The sequence below is a fragment of the Lonchura striata genome, chromosome 1 (assembly GCF_050655825.1).
Source record: "Lonchura striata isolate lonStrDom1 chromosome 1, ASM5065582v1, whole genome shotgun sequence".
NCBI lineage: Eukaryota > Metazoa > Chordata > Aves > Passeriformes > Estrildidae > Lonchura > Lonchura striata.
Genome location: NC_140703.1, coordinates 69,348,097 through 69,366,498, shown reverse-complemented (window position 1 = coordinate 69,366,498; position 18,402 = coordinate 69,348,097). Strand labels below are relative to the sequence as shown.

General features: G+C 36.7%; 1 protein-coding gene across 11 annotated transcripts in view; it reads left to right on the top strand.

The window, feature by feature from the left end:
• FRY (FRY microtubule binding protein) overlaps positions 1–18,402 on the top strand; it is a 221,956-nt gene that overhangs the window by 32,769 nt on the left and 170,785 nt on the right. For 8 of the 11 annotated variants that reach the window (XM_085579458.1, XM_085579452.1, XM_077781437.2 and 5 more), the window contains 2 exons: positions 10,478–10,974; positions 15,048–15,146. The exons of 1 other annotated variant lie outside the window; for it this stretch is intronic. In XM_085579458.1, coding sequence (XP_085435584.1) covers positions 10,770–10,974; positions 15,048–15,146 — 304 coding nt within the window. In that variant the 5' untranslated portion in view covers positions 10,478–10,769. The remainder of the gene's footprint in view (positions 1–10,477; positions 10,975–15,047; positions 15,147–18,402) is intronic. 2 more of the 11 variants (XM_085579492.1, XM_085579463.1) reach the window with 2 other exon arrangements.

The window sequence follows — 18,402 nt, the reverse complement described above, 5'->3', positions numbered from 1 at the left end:
CTACTTTTTGTGCTTCCAGAAAGCAAGCTGAAAAATTTTTGCTTAGGCTGCAGACTTAGATTTATTTTTCAGGGTATTTTTGTACATATTTTCATGCAGATATGCACACACACATTGGTAATGGGGGGGTTGATGTACAACAGCAAATCAAGATTGCCAATTTTGGTACAATTTCAAACTATTAGCAGCAGAAATCTGCTGCTAGACACCTTCCTTAAAAGGATTTGATAGGAGAATATTTTCAACCTAGTGGTGCCATTATTTACAGTTACATCCTAAGATAGGAAGTTTTCACTTCCCAACTTCAAATAAATTTGATACCTAAACAGAATAATCCAAAATTGCAGTGAAAAATGCTGTAAGAATCTTATGTTCTATGTTTTACAGTTTTTTCAGCATTGTCTTAGACATTGGAAGATAAAATCCCTTTGAATTGTTTACTTTCTCTCCATGCATCTCTTTACACAGCACTCTGACCATCAAGAAAGTTTTGCTCATTAGTTTGCCATTCCCAATTAAAATAATGATACATAAAGCTTTGGAATTGTATGAACAAATTAGGAGAAAACAGGTAATGAGAGATGAAGCCCTGCTCCATCCACTGCTTAGGGCAGAAAAAATTTGTCAATCTCGGCAACTCTGTGCTCACTTCTGAGCTTTCCCCAACAGAGTGAGCTCTTTTTTAGTGTGTTGTACTTCACTCACAATTACTGTAGTGTAGAAGGTCTTGGTGTGGCATTCTTCTCATCTAACCTGTGTGAAAATTCGAAAGGTAATTATCTGTAAGTCTCAGTAAAAGGCTGCAGTTGAGGAGGAAAGACCATTTTCCCTCTCCTCAGGCAGAAGAAATTAATTCTTCCTTGCAGAGGTACATCCCTGTCTCTCTGTTAAATACAGATGGAGTTTAGACTTCGGCAACTTAATGTTGGAATGTGTGCAGCTAGGTGGGGGAAATGCAGTCTCCTTTCTTTGCATATACAACAATATCCTGATGTTCTGCAGGGAAAGGCAAGATGGTGTAAATGAGGTCTCAGAATATCATGAGTGGTAGGTCTGAATCTTCCTGTGGCTGACAGGCATCTTACTTCTCTGGAAAGTATTATGGCCTCCTTAAGCTATTTGAATTGCTACTTCTCTTCTTTAAATTTACATTGTATACCTCAAAGACTATATACAGTAGTTTTAAAAAACCCATCTTGCAAATCTTCATTTATAGTTGATGACTGAGATTATTTTTGGCTCTATGGGAAAGTTAAGAATTCTACAGTTTCAAAGCTTTTTCATATTGTTTTTAAGCATTTGAATGATGTAAAATTTTCACTTGGTAAGTATCCTCAGCAGTTCTACTATTTTTCAAGGAGTCTAAAATTGATGAGATATTAGTTAATAATCAAGTTAGATCAGTATTACCTGATTGTCATATTGCCTGATAGTCATATGTAAATTGCCTAGTGAAGTGTTCATGGTAGAACAAAACATGTTCTTAATGCTGTTACATGGAAGGTAACTGGGCATAGATGGGTTGCAAATATAAAACTGTTCAGGGTAGTAACTTGAAGGAAAGCCAGGGAGCAATTTAAGAAGCTTCTTTAGCTTGGCTATCAGTGTGATGCTACAATATGGTGGTACCAAAATATTATATCCAGTACCTTAATATTTGCACTTTACAGAGAGTTATAAATAAGGGAAAGAGTTCAAAAAAGAGGCCTGTGGAATTTTTGAAGGTCTGGAGAGGAAAAAAAAGAAGAAAAAACTTTTATATTCTGAGGCTTCAAGGGGTCAGTTGTGTAAATTTATAGAAAAGGATTTTGCACAATGAATTTGTCATCATCTACAAATCCTTGTATTTTAAAAAGCCATTTCAAAGCAAGGAAATTCTCAGCCTTATAAACCTAAATAAAAGTACCTGAATGTTGAAGCTGAACTAGCTTTATACAAACCAAATTTTGTTCATAAGAAAGAAATATGAACATTGAAATAGATAAATTATAGCATCTTCCACCATAGAATGAGAGATAATCCTCTGATTGTAGGACAGGCACTCTCAAAAGCTAACTTTACCCTTGCCACTATACAGTGTAGTTAGTTGAGAGGCAAAGGTTATTCCCAGCCCTAAATCCATCTGCTGTAAAACAGCTGTGGGAGAATAAGTTCTCAGGCTGGAATTGGCTTTGTGATTTAATTAATATGAGTCCCCAGTACTTTCCAAAAGCCTGTCTTTAGCTAGCAGGAAAAACTCTGCAGCCTTCTGTATGCAGTTGGTCAGGCCCTGGTTTACACTGATCTCTTGGTTTTTGTCTTCCTGTGCTGTATTCTTCCCCATGCAAGATGTGTCCTGCTTGTTAGACTCGAGAAGCGTATCTGGAAATCTTATTTCTGCTGAAGTGTGATCTGAACTTCGCCTGTTTCTCCACATGCTTCCAATCTGTGTAGTGACCAAGGGTATCTCGGATTATTTAGGTGCCCTTATTATTTTTCACCCTCCCTAAAATTTTTTGTTGCTATTTTGTGCACTATGTTGCTAATTTGCAGACTATTGTGAAAGAGCTGTTTCTTGCTGTTCAGAGTCAAGACTTGGAAAGATAGTGCCTATATAGTTCTCTCCACCTAAGAAATATAGAAATTTTATGACTAGCAGTGCAAAGTGCCATGTCTAACTCTTGCTCTGGTACTTTTTCACTTCCATACCTGTAATATGATGTCAATGCAGTCACTTAGATAAATTTATAGTGATAACATGGCAGTAGTGCTTAACTATAGAAAAGTAAGGGTAGTGACTCACACAAACTGATTGAAGGACTTAATTTACTGATACATGTCTCCCTGAAAATAAACAGTTTGTAAAGTATTAGGGCTTTTTATTGGATGCTTGCATAATTGCAGGAGGCTTCAAGAATGTGTTTGCCTATTCTAGAAACTGCCAACAACTTGATTTCCCAGAGATAAACCAAATTGAGGTGTTCTATGCTATCACAGACATTAGTTCTTCAATTTCCTCTTGAAACTAATCTGAAATGTCAGGAAATTATTGTTTATCCAAACTATATGTTTGAGTATCGTTGAATCTGGATTAATTTCAGGATTGTCCTCCTGAGTCTGAAAGCCCTTAATTAATTAGCCAACAGTCCAGCTGAAAAATGTATTGCTACTTGATATTTGGCCACCCATCTTTATTTCAGGGTTCTAAACCTGGAGCCCAACTTGTAAGAAGCATGAAGATGGTGATGTTTCATGCACCTCCCTGGACTGGGGAATGAATTACTGGAAAAGTTCAGTGGGAGTCTCACTAAGTTTTGGGAGTGTTTCAGAGTTTATCTCTCTTGGCAAGCTTTTTTTTTGTCTCAGACTAAGCTCTTAATTAACTTCAGGTGAAATAAATTCCCTGTTTCTGGAACCCTGTATAAAGACATTAAGGAGTGATGAGTTTCCTTTTCTTGACAGCACTGATACTTGTATGGATTAAATGTTCACACTCAGTGGGCAAACTAAGATTTCAGTTGTCTCAAAATTTGTACTTGCTGCAGGGAGTGTCTGACTTGAACTAGATTATTTGACGTTTCATTGTGCATTAATACTGTGTTTTTCTCAGTTGCTTGCTTTCGTGTTACTACTCAAAATAGGGTTGTGTTGTCTTAGTTTAAAATTTGACAGTTGCACAGCTGACGTTCAGAAAAATAACTTTCCTTTTCTGTTGTGTTGTTGCAAGAGCGATCTTTGTGTCTGATTTCCATGATGTGCAATAGTATGTGTGTACGTATATCTGTGTATTTGGTGTTTGTCTGGAAAGCCTTGGGTCACTGCAGCACTTTGAACAGCACAACTCCTAAGGGAGCATCTGCTCAGCACATCATCTCTCTTAACATTTTGACTGTATTTAGGGGGCTTGCGAAGGGGACACAACTACCCTCTTCTACTAATACTGTTTTGAATGCATTCACTGTTATTCTTGCAAGTTAATGGTCAAATTAATCTAAAATGTAGTTATCTCAGGGCTTTGGATACAGAGTCACAAATAATCCCATCCAAATTTTGTACAATCCCATTTTTACAGTCACAAATAATCCCATCCAAGTTTTAAAACGTTTTTATGATTTGCTTTTTTTTCTGTTTGTATTAACTGAAACTGTGTCCACTGGGTCTTAATATGAATGTTAATGGAGAAACTGAATAATCAGTATACATATGTATGGTTTTATTAGACATGTTAAATATCTATATATTTATATATAAAATACACAGGCACACTGCCTTAAATATAACATTGTGATACAGGCTACATAAATTGTGTCATATTTATGGCAGGGTAATAGAATATAATATTTTTCCTGTCTTGTCTAGGAATAATATTTCAGGCATTATTTGGAAGCCATCTTATCATGCAGCTGATTCTTCAAGAAGTTGGAGGAAAGTAATCGGTAAAACTGGGAGTTTTAATGTCATTGTTTAAAATGGTGATGGTCTTTAACTAGTTAGGTTCTCAAACATCTGTAGTTAACAGGCATGGATGAAAGAGTACCTGAAAATATCCCTGACTTCAAGTAAATCTGTTCATCATTTCTTATTCTTCTTTTCATGTTTTATGGCTATTTCTCTCTTTTTCAGTCTTTAAGCACTTGGAATTTTTCACTTACCGTAAAGCTTGCTTTAGGGGTCAGGCCCTGCTTGTGCTTGCCAACCAGCGCTCGCTGTTTCTCTGTGGCAGCGCTGTGTGTGGTTACTTGCCGTTGGCCACTGCTTCCTGTGGTTTGGAGACCCTGAGTTTCCTCATATCCTTTCCATTTCCCAATCCTTCTCACATACTCATTGTCATTTTTTGTCTCTTAAGTTTGGCGGGTGTGGGGGGAAGAGGGGAGAAATGTACATGCACTGTTCAGGTAGCTCCTCCTTTCCTTGCTTTTTCTCTTTCCTTTTGTGACACTGTAAGAGAAGCTCCAGTCTGCTTCTAAATCCATCTTTATGAACTAGTGTAGAAAAACTTTCCCTCAGCCATTCTCATTTTGCCCAGGCAATGCTTTGCTTACTGCAGGTGGGAGAAGGAAAAGGGGAGAATAGAGGCATGTAAAGAGGGAGTAAGCTGGTGCACAAAAAATGCTTATATTATAACTGACGTATCCTACTGTATTGCAGTGTTAGGTGCAGTAAGAGGTCCTTATTAATACTGTTCAAATGCAAAATAAGTATTTATAAGAAAAGTTCTGAAGTTTAATATTGTACAATTAAAAAAGGACAAATGTTCAGCTGTAGGATTTTTGTTTCTGTAACTGGAGACTTCAAAGATCATTTGCACATCCTGCTTTATGATGCTGTAGCAGTGTCACAGAGATTCTTGTATACTGCTGACTCCCGCAGCAAAAGGTGAAACTCAGTTTGGGGTTGTGCATCAGTCAGACATTTAGAGTTAATTGGCATGTGTTCTGGTGTTTCTAGAGCTCTGGCCTTAGGCGCAGTGCCTTCATTTTCATATTGATTGCTCTTGAACTTGAGATAGTGATCCTCTCTAAGAAGTACTTTCAAGTTCCATACATGATGATTTTTTCCCTCTATATCTGTAACACTTTTTTTTTTTTACAGAAGCTGAAATGCTGTTATAATCTCACACATATGTGCTAACAAAATTTATTTTATGTAGAATACTGAACACTCAGAATTGGTTTTAAATAGAAAATTGCCTCTGAAATCTGTAACCTTCATATACATAATTTGCTCCCAGCATTCACTTTCAACATAAAAGGCAAGAGGAGAACCATCTGCCATGTTTATTCAGGACTAATACTACCTCATACTGAGTAAAAGTTCCTCAGAGCCTCAGGTCTTTCTCTTACCACTGTACCCAGAGCATAGGCATGATGTCCCAGGTTGCAGTGGAATAATATCAAGCATGATTTTGTGATTGGAAGTGTTACTGTTGTGCAGATTTTGGCAAGTTCCACCCTCAGCCATTGATCTTTGGAAGATGTCCAGCCACTGCCACTTGGGCAAAGCCTTGTGTGCTGAGAACTCTGAAGCCATGTACCAAGAGCCCTGTCAGCTAGCTGGGTGCTTGTGCTGTGCCTCTTCCCTCCACTCTGCCAGAAAATGCCTGTTTCCTGGCATTGGAGAAGTATTGACTTGCGAGTCCTCATGAAAATAAGGCTGCAACAGCCATCGTGTACTGGGAACATCAGTGTGAAGTGAAATTATTACAAATGGACATTTGCTTATGAATTGTTCTGCCTGTAAAATGCTGTGATTTACATCACCCTTCTGCTTTAATAGGCGATGTGCACGTTATAGATCAAACAGTAGAAGACTAATAGTATCTTAGCTTCAGATTATAGCTTTATTTATTTTGTTTGTTGTTAGCAGGAAAGAATATGACTTCAAGTTAAAGGTGCTTATCTTCTTTCAGCTGAAGGACAATGCATTTGAAGTATTTAGCCAAACCTCTTATAACTATTCATCTGTTAAAACAACATTCTAGCATAGAAAGCAACTCTGTAAAAGCTCCGTTCTTTTATTCATGCTTTATCTGTTAGTATTTGATAATTTGAAGAATCATGTGGGCTGAAAGCCTACTCCTCTTTTCTGTGACTGTAATTTAATATTAAGTTATCTACCACAAGTTAAAACCATAAATATAGTGTGTGATATGACGAATAGCTAATGCTTTTATTTAGCTTCTCAATGGTCAGGTGTAAACTGGCAACTGAGTCCTATTAGCACAATTCTGTGAGCCAGTGTTTGCTACAGGGTAGAAATTATTTTGAACCTAAAGTGATCTCTTTGCTTTCTTTAAGACTGTGACCATGATCAGTATTAATTTGCTGACCTTTTCCTCTTATACTCATTCTGAAAAATGATGCTTGACTGAAGAGAGATTTTTTGGATGTTAAGGCTGTACCTAGTCCAGACTCTGCTTCTAACAGCATTAAACTGGAAGAAATAGGTTAATTCAAGCAGGGAACTAGTCAGGTTTTCACATCCTATGGATTAAGACAACCAGGATATTCTAGAAAATTAAACAAATACTTTTGTGAGCAGCAGGTAGAGGATTTGAACAGCTGTATATTTTCCTCATTCCTTATTTTTGATACCTTGTTTTCTCTTCCTTTGTGTTTAGCTTTTCTATTTTAAATGCAAAGCAAAAGAAGTTAGAGATTTCATGGCATAGATAACTTTTGAGGTCTGTGACTGTTCTGCTATGTACAGGGTGTGAGACCTGGGTAGTGCTTATGTGGAATAAAAAAACAAGATTGGTTTGCTCAATTGGTGTGTAGTTTTTTAACAGTCTCCTCAGCAAGCAGGTACCCAGGAATATTCAACTTGATTAGTAGCAACTTAATTTCTTTAAATGTCTGACACCTGTAAAATTATTCTAATTAATTAAGTAGCCTGAGCATTGCCTTTATGACCTTATTTTTACAAATATTTAAAGGGGTAACACTTAAAATTTTCTAACCTGGCTCAGTTACTAAAAGAAACAATTCATATATCCCTGTCCTAGATGCTTATTCTTATCTTTTTGTCCTTTGTGGCAGCATGACTACAAATAAATAAACAAAAGGTAACCTAGGTTTGTGCCATAGTTTGCTGTGCAACATCACAAAATGGGTGCTAATACAACAAGGGGGGGGAAATCCATAGGCCACAGTCAAGAAGGATGAAGTTTGGTTGATTAAACTATGTTTGTTTAAAATATCATTAGAGCTCAGATTTTCCCTTCATGCCTTTGCAGTTGCTCCAACATAGATGGCTTAGAGGCCTCATCCTCCCTTGAGGTACCATTCTGTTCTAGTGTGTGTGTGGTGTGGTGGGAAGGACCATAATCCATGTACACTGATAAAGAAGTTACACTACCAAACCAGACAGGAACTCCTTTCAGAGTTGGTTTTCCTTTTCCATAATGCAGATTTTCTGAGTCAGCCTGTGTAAGGTGACACACTGAGAACACTTTCTAGAAAAACCTTTTCTTGCTTCTGCTGTTGATAAGACAAATATTTCCTCAGCTGAAAAGGAGAATGGCAGCTCTAATGCAGTCATAATAACAACTGGCTTACTGCACATGAAATATAACAGGATTTTCTGCTGCATTATTTTTTAAAAGCTAATAATATCCCCTGTGAGAATTTTTAAATTTTTTTTCTGGATCAGGCTAATTTTGTAGCTTCCAATCTGTATCTCTGCAGCACAGGGTACCATACAAACTGAAATCAAACATCAATTACCTTTAGTACTTACTTACCTAACTTCAGTCAAAATAATTAGTAATAGAAACTGCAAGGCACCACAAGTGGGTAATTTGCTGGAGGCAAGGAGTAAGATGTTCTGATTTAGCCTTTAGCTGTAATGGATAAACCAATCCAATGGTTATACTGACCTTTTAAAATCATAAGAAAGTACTGAACTGCACCCAACCTACCAGAGAAATATGAAGCTTTATAAACCTTTGCCAGCCTGAAAATGTAGCCAAATTATGATTCCTGGTATTTGTTTTTCATAATTTCAGCACTTTCATGAATCAGTTCTGAATGTAACACAGTGATTACTTTCTTGTAGTAATCTCTTCTGAAGGATCTTGTGTAAACCTTTGACAGGATATATAATAGAGTTAAGCTACTAATATGACACTTAGGCATCTCATTCTCAACAACTTTCAGACACCACTAGAATTCTCAGTTTCTGTTTTACCACTGCATATTCCTTTGCTTTAGCTTCTCAGGATTTTCAGTTTTCAGAACAAGTCTTTGCCTGATTTGTTTTTCAGTTCTGAATGCATTTTCAAGAATGTGCTCTAGAGTATCTCCTTTAAGAGGCAATTTGAAAGCTCCTCAGTATTAAGCTATTCATAGATTCTGGTGTACTCTGACTGGATCAAGGATTTGTACCCTTGACAGGTTTTCCCCATCTGAAAGAGTATGACCACTACACAATTTTGAGTGTTCCAGCAGCAATTTCTTCTGTTGGAAATGTTCCACTTTGCATGAATATTCATTGGGCTGGAGAAGGTAATATTGTACGGTGCAGCAGTTGTGTCACTTGCAGAGAATATGGGACACTCACTTTCAAGTCACTCTTCTAATTAATATTTAATTATTTGTATGTGTTAGAGTTTTTTAAGAAGGAAAGTTTCAGAGCTGTTTTAATATCTTGTAGCCTGGAGCTTAGATCACTTACTGAAATTTTATTTAAAGCTTCCTTCAAATTTCAGTTTATAGCTCCTCAAAAGTTAATTCTTGCATTTTTTATTTCTCAGTCTTCACACCTGGTTCAAGTACATTTATTTTCTCAGATTTAAGCATTTTCTGTTGTTTTGAAAAGCATTTGATCAATTTATTTTATATATATATGATCATTTATATATATGTGTGTGTGTGTGTGTGTATGTGTAAAATTTCCACTCTTCCCTTCCAAAAATCATGTAGATGAACAATTTACTTTTTTCAGCCATAAAGTTACAGAAGGTTGTAATGAAGTTCATACAAAAACTGTTTGGAACCTTTTTATCATTACACCAATCTTACAGTTTAGGCTGTATTTAGGAAAGTAATTAAAACATTTTTGGTATAATTGTTTTTAAAAAGAGAAAATAAATCAAGTTCTATCTTCAGTTGTTAAAATCACTTTTCCTTAGGTATCCACAGTTGAAACGTTATTTACTCTCCCTTTGAATTACCACTCTGCTTATTCACTTTCCCATATTAAATGCTGTTTTTTAACAACAAAATGAATGTAGTCATAAGATTTGTTTAATCTACTAATTCATTTTTCCTCATTTATGGTAAAATTTAATAAGAAAATTAGCAGGTTCATAGAAAATGTTTCAATTTGTCTTCTTTCTGAATATTTGAGAAAGGAAGGTCACATCCTTGAGGGGCTCAAAAGATTTCATTGGAATACCTGGAACAAAACAAGAAAAGCACCTAGACTTTTATTTAAGTGGAGAATTTACAGACCATCTCTGTCATACATGTATTTAAATATCTTATTTTTACTAGTCGACAGTTATATAGAGAGACAAATTAGTAACACTAAGACATCTTTGATTTCTTCAGTAGGAAATAACATACTGCTCGTTGAGGAAAGAAAGCCCAAACTGATAGTTGTGGCCATAAAACTCTTTGTGATTTGATCTGTTTATCAATTTTCAAAATGTAAGTTTGTGAAATGACAGGACTAAAAACCCAAATATATTGTTTGGGTAGTGCCTTTTCCCTGACAGGTTCCCTAGGCTGGCATCTGGAGTTCGGTTGTTTGTTTGGATGTTGTTTTGTCATTGTTTATGTGTGTTATTTTGTTTGTTTGTGGGTTGGGTTTTTGGGTTTGGGTTTATTTGTTTTTCTCTCACACTGTTTTCTTTTCGTAAGGTTAAGCAGCACCTGTTTAACTTGCCAAGTTAATGAACTATTAATGAACTGATCCGAGAAATGCTGTGGGTATAATATAAACCATATTAGCCCTAGACAGTGCCTCATATTAAATTCTATTTTCGACTTTGCAGAGATTGTGCTGCTCCGCTCGGGTTTGCTGAACTTCCTAATTACCTCAAAAGTTTCAAAGGAATTATTTCAGCCTCCTGCCTCCTCCCTGCCCTGTTTCACTGATGCAGGGAGGGGCCATGCAGTAACACTACACCTGTCCCAGCACACGCCTCTCAACCTGCTCAACTTCCCGGGTGGGTGAGTTGAGCATGAGAACATCCGAGATTGCTCGCTCTGTGACCACTGCTCCCGACACCTGTGGGTGTGCGGGCGCGTTCACGCCGGGCTGGCTCCAGCGCTCAGTGCTCCATCATGGCACTGGATGACAGCAGCCTCTACTCCAGGACTAAGAGTAAACTTAATCCCCATCAGACTCGTTATAAATCAACAAGACGGAGAAGCCTGCCACCAGACATCCTGCTAGAAAATGATTTTAAAGGAAAGTTTCAAAAAAATATTAGGAATATAGACCCTATACACCCAAGGCGCACTAAGAAAAGACCTTCTATATTTTCAGGTAGGAAATACTGTTTCAATAGTATGTTAGTGTGAATATCTTTTAACCTTTTTGGTAACTGCAGGATTCAGCAGTGGATTACAGTCAGAATTTATTCTGTTTCAAAACCTAAGACACTTTTCATGGATAGATTTAATCAAGTGCCATTTATGGTAAATTATTATTATTGTTAGATTTCAAATGATGGAACCAAAAAGACAGCCTTCATGTTTTTTATTTTGTGTTGCTTGCTTGAGGTTTGTTTTTTTTTAATACTTAGCATTTAAAGAAAGCCAGTTGTTTCTCCAGAGCTTTAAACTGCATTTTGCTTAACCCTACTTACAAATAATACAGACAACAGCTGTAGCATAAGAATCTCTCTTGCTGCTCTAATGCTGTATCTCACTGCTTTTCTGGAGGAGAATGGTTTGGAGAGTTCTTCAGTCTAGCAGACTTTTCTGTGTGTGTAGCCAGAAATTAACATCACTAAATAATCAAATGCATGCTTTAAATTCCTGGTTTGAACTGGAGCCTGTAATAGTCAGGAGTTAATAATTTAGATTAACTCCCTAGTTGTTAAGAAGTAGGAACAAGGTGTGAGTGGATTTCAGTCAAGCTAATGGCAAGCTGGAATATTTTGTTGTGTTTTGTTTTTAAATAATTTTAAATGTGCCTAAAAATAGGCAACAGATTATTATGAGGACAAAGGATTTGTTGGAAAACAATCAGGTCATCTTTACGAGGAGCACTTAAAAGGTTCTAGGGGGAAAAAATCAATATCAGCTCATCCCTGCTGAAACTGAAAGCGTATTTCTGTGAAGCGATCAGAGGAAATGAAATCATTTATAGAAACAAAACTTCTTTAAATTTAAGTTTCTCCCTTTCCAGATTAAAATCAGGGTTTTCACATTTCTGGGGGAATTAGTAAAATCATATAGAACTTTGAAGACCTGTGAAAATAAATAATAAATTGTTAAAATAAATAATATACAATTATTTAAATATTAATATTATATGCCTTAGTGGCAGCTAAGCTTACACAGGTACCTTTTCAAAAGCTGAAACACTGATGAAAGGGAGTACAATATTAAAAGACAGCACAGGGCAGCATTGTTTGTGTGGAATTTAGATCCTCTATTGAACCTTAGTTAAGGTAGCTGAAGTATTTCAACATCTCAGGAAGTAAAGCTTTTTTCCTCCTTCCTATTCTACTTCTCTAGCTTAAAAAAATGCAAAAAAGCCCTAGCAGATCTCAGTTCAAGTGACTCAGACATGCCCAAGGCACCTGGGCTTCCCAGTGCTTGAACTGGCTCTTCCTAAGGTGATGTGATCTGTTGGTGACTCTCAAATCACATTATTTTGGATAGCATGGACCCCCTGTATCTTACCTGACTTTGTATCTTATCTTTATCTCAGTTGCCACTTTTTATGTTTTACTTACCTTTTCTGCTTCTTAATTACTCTGTATTTGTGGGTTTTTTCTCCTGTAACTTTTTAGGCTTTTTCCTGTACATCAATATTTTTGTTAGGCAAAAAACATATTATATATGTTATTTGCCTTGTGTTTGGTCTTCAAAACTCATACTCTGTTGTGCTTACCCAGATTTCACCTTTATTCTGTGATTTTTCTTTTTAATGCAGTTCTTTCTCTCAGCTTTGTTTCCACCCTCCCAAATTACCATATTAGCAGTAGTATTCCATTCTTTGTGCTGTGTCAGGCACGAGCACTTCAGTGCCATTTGTGTGTCTGGAAAACTGCCATTATGCTTATGAAATCCACTGCAGATGTGTTACTGTACACTCAAGGGCACTTAACGCAAAAGTAATGCAAATTGATTCCTATAAGCAACTGATGGAGCATGATGGAAAGATGGGTGTAGCCTTTCATTTGGTAGGTCAGCAGTATACATGGGCGCAGCTTTACTTGATTTGCTTTTGGAAACAGGTTAACAAAGTACACTTGAAGTCCTCTAGACCATTGTCTCTCATGCTGTAAATGTAGGTTAGAGTGGAAAAAGAGCTGTATAATATAATCAGGGAATGGTCTGGGTTGGAAAGGGCTTCTAAAATCCATGTAGTACACCCACCTTTCTACTGTAAGCAAGGAGATGTTCCACTATTATCAGGTTGCTCAAGGCCCTGTCCAGTGACAGAGAGATATTAAATGTAAATATAAACAAACAGGCTTGTTCTGCAGGCTTTTGGATGAGTGAAGAATTTGAAGAATGTGGTAATTCCTACTTCATTGCTTCAGCCTAATCACCTATTAAAATAAGTATTTTAAATCTATCTCATATTGATTCTTCCACATCCTTCTAATCCCTGTATCTCATAGTCTTTTGTAACACCATTAGCTGGTCTTGAGTTTAGGATGTTGTTGCAATTGAGGTTGAAGTCATGGACTTGTGTTTTCTTCTCTTTTATTCACTTACAGAACTTTACTCACACAACAGTGAATAGTGACACACCAATGCATCAGGCTTCAAGGGAATACATCAGTCCATCCATTGGGACTCTTGTAGCAGTCTTGGTGCAAACTCAGGGAGGGGTCTTGCATGCAATAGGCTTCTTTTACAATTTTTTCTTAACTGTGATAGCTAGAAGTTCTCTCTTTAAACATGAAAGCTGAAACCTGTGAAAAGCGAGTTGTCTGTCTGCCCTGCCATCATGAAGTTAGTCAATCATGTATGCCTAGGCAGAACTATCCAACCAATGGTCTCATTGGGTTGTTGCGTTCATCCCCATATGGCAAGGAAGAGACAGAAACTATGCTGAGAAACCATGGCATTGCCCAAGGGATACACTACACAGAGATAACTTTTTGTTCTTTTACAAAGCACTTAATTTCTTCTTGTTCTTTAAATGTGAAATGTTTAGAGCTGCCATATACTACAGGACTTGCTTAATATCAACTTCTATTTATATATAAATTTAAATTTTTACTGTTACATGGTTATCCTAAAAAAAAAAAAAAAAGACAGGCACAGGGGAGCATAGTCAGCATTACAGGGCCATTTATTGCCAACAGAGAGGTTCATCACCTTAATTAGTGGAGTTTGTACAGATCTGCTGATATGCTCTCAGTTCAACATACTCTCATGGCCGTGAGTGAACCTCACTCTGGCAGGACCATGCTGAAATGAACAGTGTCTTCTTTTAACCTGGAGGTAAACCCCTCACTTGTTGAAGAGAGAAGAAAGAATTGTATGAAGACAGAGTGGGCAATGAAGGGACCTTAGGAGATCAAGTCTTGATAGAGCTGCCTAGAAAAAATAGGTTGAACTAACTCAAGCAGCATAAAATTAAAATGGATTAGCTAAACATCATTAAATGTGTATGCTGACTAATGTTTAAAAGCACAACAGCTTGAAGAAAATTAGTCTGTATTTTTTTATTTTAATCTAGGGAAGTGAAGGGTGAGTTTTTACTCCTGCTTTTTTTTGACAGAAGATTGCTGATATTGTTTGAATTTTCTCTTTATGCATGGAAAAGACACGAGATTTTGGCTGGGAATGTTAATTTTCTATAGAAAACAGAATCAGACAGAAATCACAAGGTCGAAGTGCTAAAAAAATATAATGGTCAAGTTCTGCTTGGAAGCCATTTGTATTGTGAGCTAGGGATGGTTTTTTTTAACTACGTACCATTAAAAATCTACTTATAGTACTGCTGTTAGTATCTTGTAGGCTTTTTTCCCTTCTCCTTCATCCCTTGGTCATGTAGGTAGTCCATATTACTGTTGAATGATACTTGCTCACTGATGTGTCAGGTTTGAAGAACGGAAGGTGAGAAAAATTCTTGGGATTTTCTGCCTCTCCCAGGACCAGGCATGCCTTCATTTCATAGCCATATGCCTGTGCCTCAGATGTTGTCTTCCCAGCCAAAATTAGCTCTGTGTGTTCTGTGGGACAGCACATGATTGCTGCTTGATAAAAGCAGTGTGGTGTTGCTATGAGTTAATGCAATGAAGGTCACTGGTTAACAGTACTTTAGCAAGCTACTCAAAGTCAGAACATAGGTTGCTAGTCTGTGATTTTACAACCAAATAGCTAGTATTTTTTAAAAAATTCACTGCCTTTTTTTCTTTTTTCCAGTGAAAATATTGTCGCAGTTAGAAGTCTTGAGGTACTCTCTCAAAGCATTTCTGGAGTTCAAACCAGCATACAGTCTAGCAAAGTCACTTTCTAAAATAAGTAAGTTTATTTGATGCCATATTTGCTTGTAAATTATATTAATGAAAAATAATAAAATAAATAAAGGGATTTACACATATGAAAAATTCTTAAAATTTGTTCAATAGTGACATGAATAAATTATTTAATCTCCCCTGAGTTGTGCAGCTAAGACAGCCTGTATGTGTGACTTACTTTTTACTTTTGACTGGCTGTGTTAATTGGGAAAGACTTGCCAAAATATAATTACTTTTAATAAGGATGCTTAAAGTTATGGGTACAGCATGTGTCTTGATTCAAATGAGTAATAATGATCTGTGTTCAGTATTTTAATTTGGTGAAGATTTGAATACCCTACCTCCTCTGTGAATAAATTGTACTGCATGGCAATAATGTATGCTTGTGATCTGCATATGATAATTGCTGTTCACTTATGGTACCCCTATTGACATTTGGGAGATTGGCCTGTGTTGGTGCTGCATTTCACAAGTATCACCCAGCAGAATGAAGCGAAGGCAAGTCTGACTTGTCCTAAAGTTTTTCTTTTTCCTGCCTGACTTGAAAACATTGGCTTGTCCCACTAATACTGTTACCAAGACCTTCTGCTGCCTGAAAATTCAGGAGAAGGGAGGGATAGCATTTTTTGTTATTTGCTGTTCATACTGTAAGCTGGCATTAGTTCTGCCTTACTGGTTTTATTGAGCATTATGCTGAGATCTGTCATTGGTGCATTGCTGATTGTGTATCCACCCATTGATTTGAGTGAGGGGCCACTGCTTCATTAACAGAAATTATATTACTGATAACATCTTGCTTTGGTCTGGCCTTTTGCATTTTTGTGGTCTCATACATATTTTTATATATATTTCTAAATGAACTCTTCAGCATTTTAGTTTGTGCGTATTTCTATGAAAGTGACATTTTCTTTAGGAAGGATGGGTTGATGATTCAGAGAAAAGCTCTGGATTTCTCATGAAGTCTGATGTAACAGATGTATGTTGTCAGACTTGTTTTCTTTTTGGGTTCACTGGCATTTTATGGAGGGAGGATAATGATTTCCAAATGTTCTTGTAAGCAAGTGATAAAAATGCCACCTCATCTTTAAATTATATTTACGATTTAAATGAGGTTGTCTATGTCTATTGGAGAGTAACTTGAACATGGAAATGAGAGAGAGGTAGAGAGGAAGGTGAGGTTAAGATAAGGAAGGCTTCTTGCTATTAAGACTTGGATTTTTGTGTTTTGATTTATTGTTTGTTTGTTTTAAGAACTGTTTAGTTGTCTCCTAGATTTAAATTGCCAACATCAGTTGTTAGAGGTGTTAAGACTCTTCTTGAAAGCAAAGACTCCAGTATTCAAGTGAATGAATCCTATTTTATTACAGAGTAATGTAACTTAAATCTTAAAAGTCTAAGGATTTGTAGACTTCATTTGTGCTGAAAGACCTTGTGAAGCAATTACAGCACTTGCATCCTGATTTCAGCACAGATTTCTCTGTGCTTTCTTAGAAAGCTGTGCCTGAAGATTGATGTAGAAAGTAGAAATCATCTTAATTACAAAACACTACTTAATGAAAAATCAAAACACAACTGAAGTGAGTTGGAAGATTTATTTTTTTACTGCTTCTCATGATAAAAGATATCCTTAAGGATGAAATCCTTATGGTACTTCTGGTAAACCATCTGTAAGCAGATAGGTGCTGAGTTCATATACCTAGATTTTTGTAAAGAACGTAGCTCATATAAATTTTCTTTATTGTTATTAAGAGTGGTTATTTTGGAATGTGGTTTTTTATGAGTTTTGGGGGTTCCTAATTTGGGGATCTCAAATTAGGAACCTGACATGAGTAGCTCAGGACATTCTTTATTATATTTGCGGCTTTTGGGAAATTGAAATTGCCAAGTTTTTCACTATATGATATCAATTTAAATTCCTTTGCTCTGGATATACTACTGTGTAGCTGCTATGCAAAGCTAAAATGCAGTATTATATTTAGATATGATTTCAAAGACGCAGGAAATGTCTATTCATGCTTTTTAAATAATATTTTAAGATGTACTTAAAATTTATTAAAATAAGAAATCTTTTCCATCTATTACAGGAAGATATTTCTGTTTCAAAGAAAAAAAATGTCTGTAGTTATGCAGTGTATATTGTGTGTGACACAATCCTGTGGCTCCTCTTACAAGGACCTGTTGTGTAGTGGACTTTTTATTTATTTAGTTGGTTTAGAACTGCCTGAGGGTATTGATGTGACTTTCTGTGGAGTTTTGCTCTGTGTCTTTGTAGTTACTGTTTCATGTTGGCTGTAATGGCAACGTGCTTTAGCTGCAGAATGTGTTAGAGATTATCTCTGTAGTTATCTGTATGCTCAATTTGTTGTGAATTATCTGCTGTCAGAGTAAACCTTTTGTGGGGTAATTTATGCTGCAAACAATATAAGGCTGGCACAATAATTTTTAAGACTAATCTTAAATCTGTGTTGTGGTAAGGAGAGGGACAGTTCACAAGTGCCATCTTTCTCACTGTAATCTCATTTGTCCTGTATTTCCTGCTTCATTTAGGATCTTTGAAGTAGGCAGTCTCTTGCTGGCCTGTCCTCTCCTGTTCCTCTTATGCAAGTCAGAGAAATCTCTCTCTAGCAAAGATGCTCCATTTCTTCTGCATTTTGCCTGAATAACTCTCCTAGCAATTCTCAGACCCAGTTCAGAAGTTGGTAAGAGCTGAGGAATTGAGAGAGAACTGGATTTGCCACCAGAATTTAGATGATGTTTTGCTGTACACTGGTAGGCTGCTCCATGGCACCTGGCCTCATGGCAAGAGAGCAGCCCCAGGGGTTTGTGTAGGCATGGCATCCATGGGCCTGCATTGTGGAATCACCAGTCTGTCCAGCCAGACACAACTTTAATTACCACAGAGGCCATTAAACCTCAGCACCAGTTTGTTCGGTGAGTCACAATAAAGTGCTTCTGATCAGACTTGTTTAGATTTATCATGGACAGTTACTGACTCCTCTATAGAGAATCATTCAAGTATTAAATTTCCATTGGCTGCTGAGGCTCTGTTCTCTAGCAAAAAAGTCTAATCTGCAGCAGAGGTTTTACTATTACACAAAGATGCCAGGGTGAAAGAAGGATGACAAGAAAAGCAGAATATCAGGGACTAAATTAAGCTCACAAGATGGAATTTCAGGGTCTGAAATGTAATTTTCTGCCCAGTAAATTGAGGATAAACAAAATGTGTACAAGTCCAATTTTAAATCTGTTCTGGAGCTAGA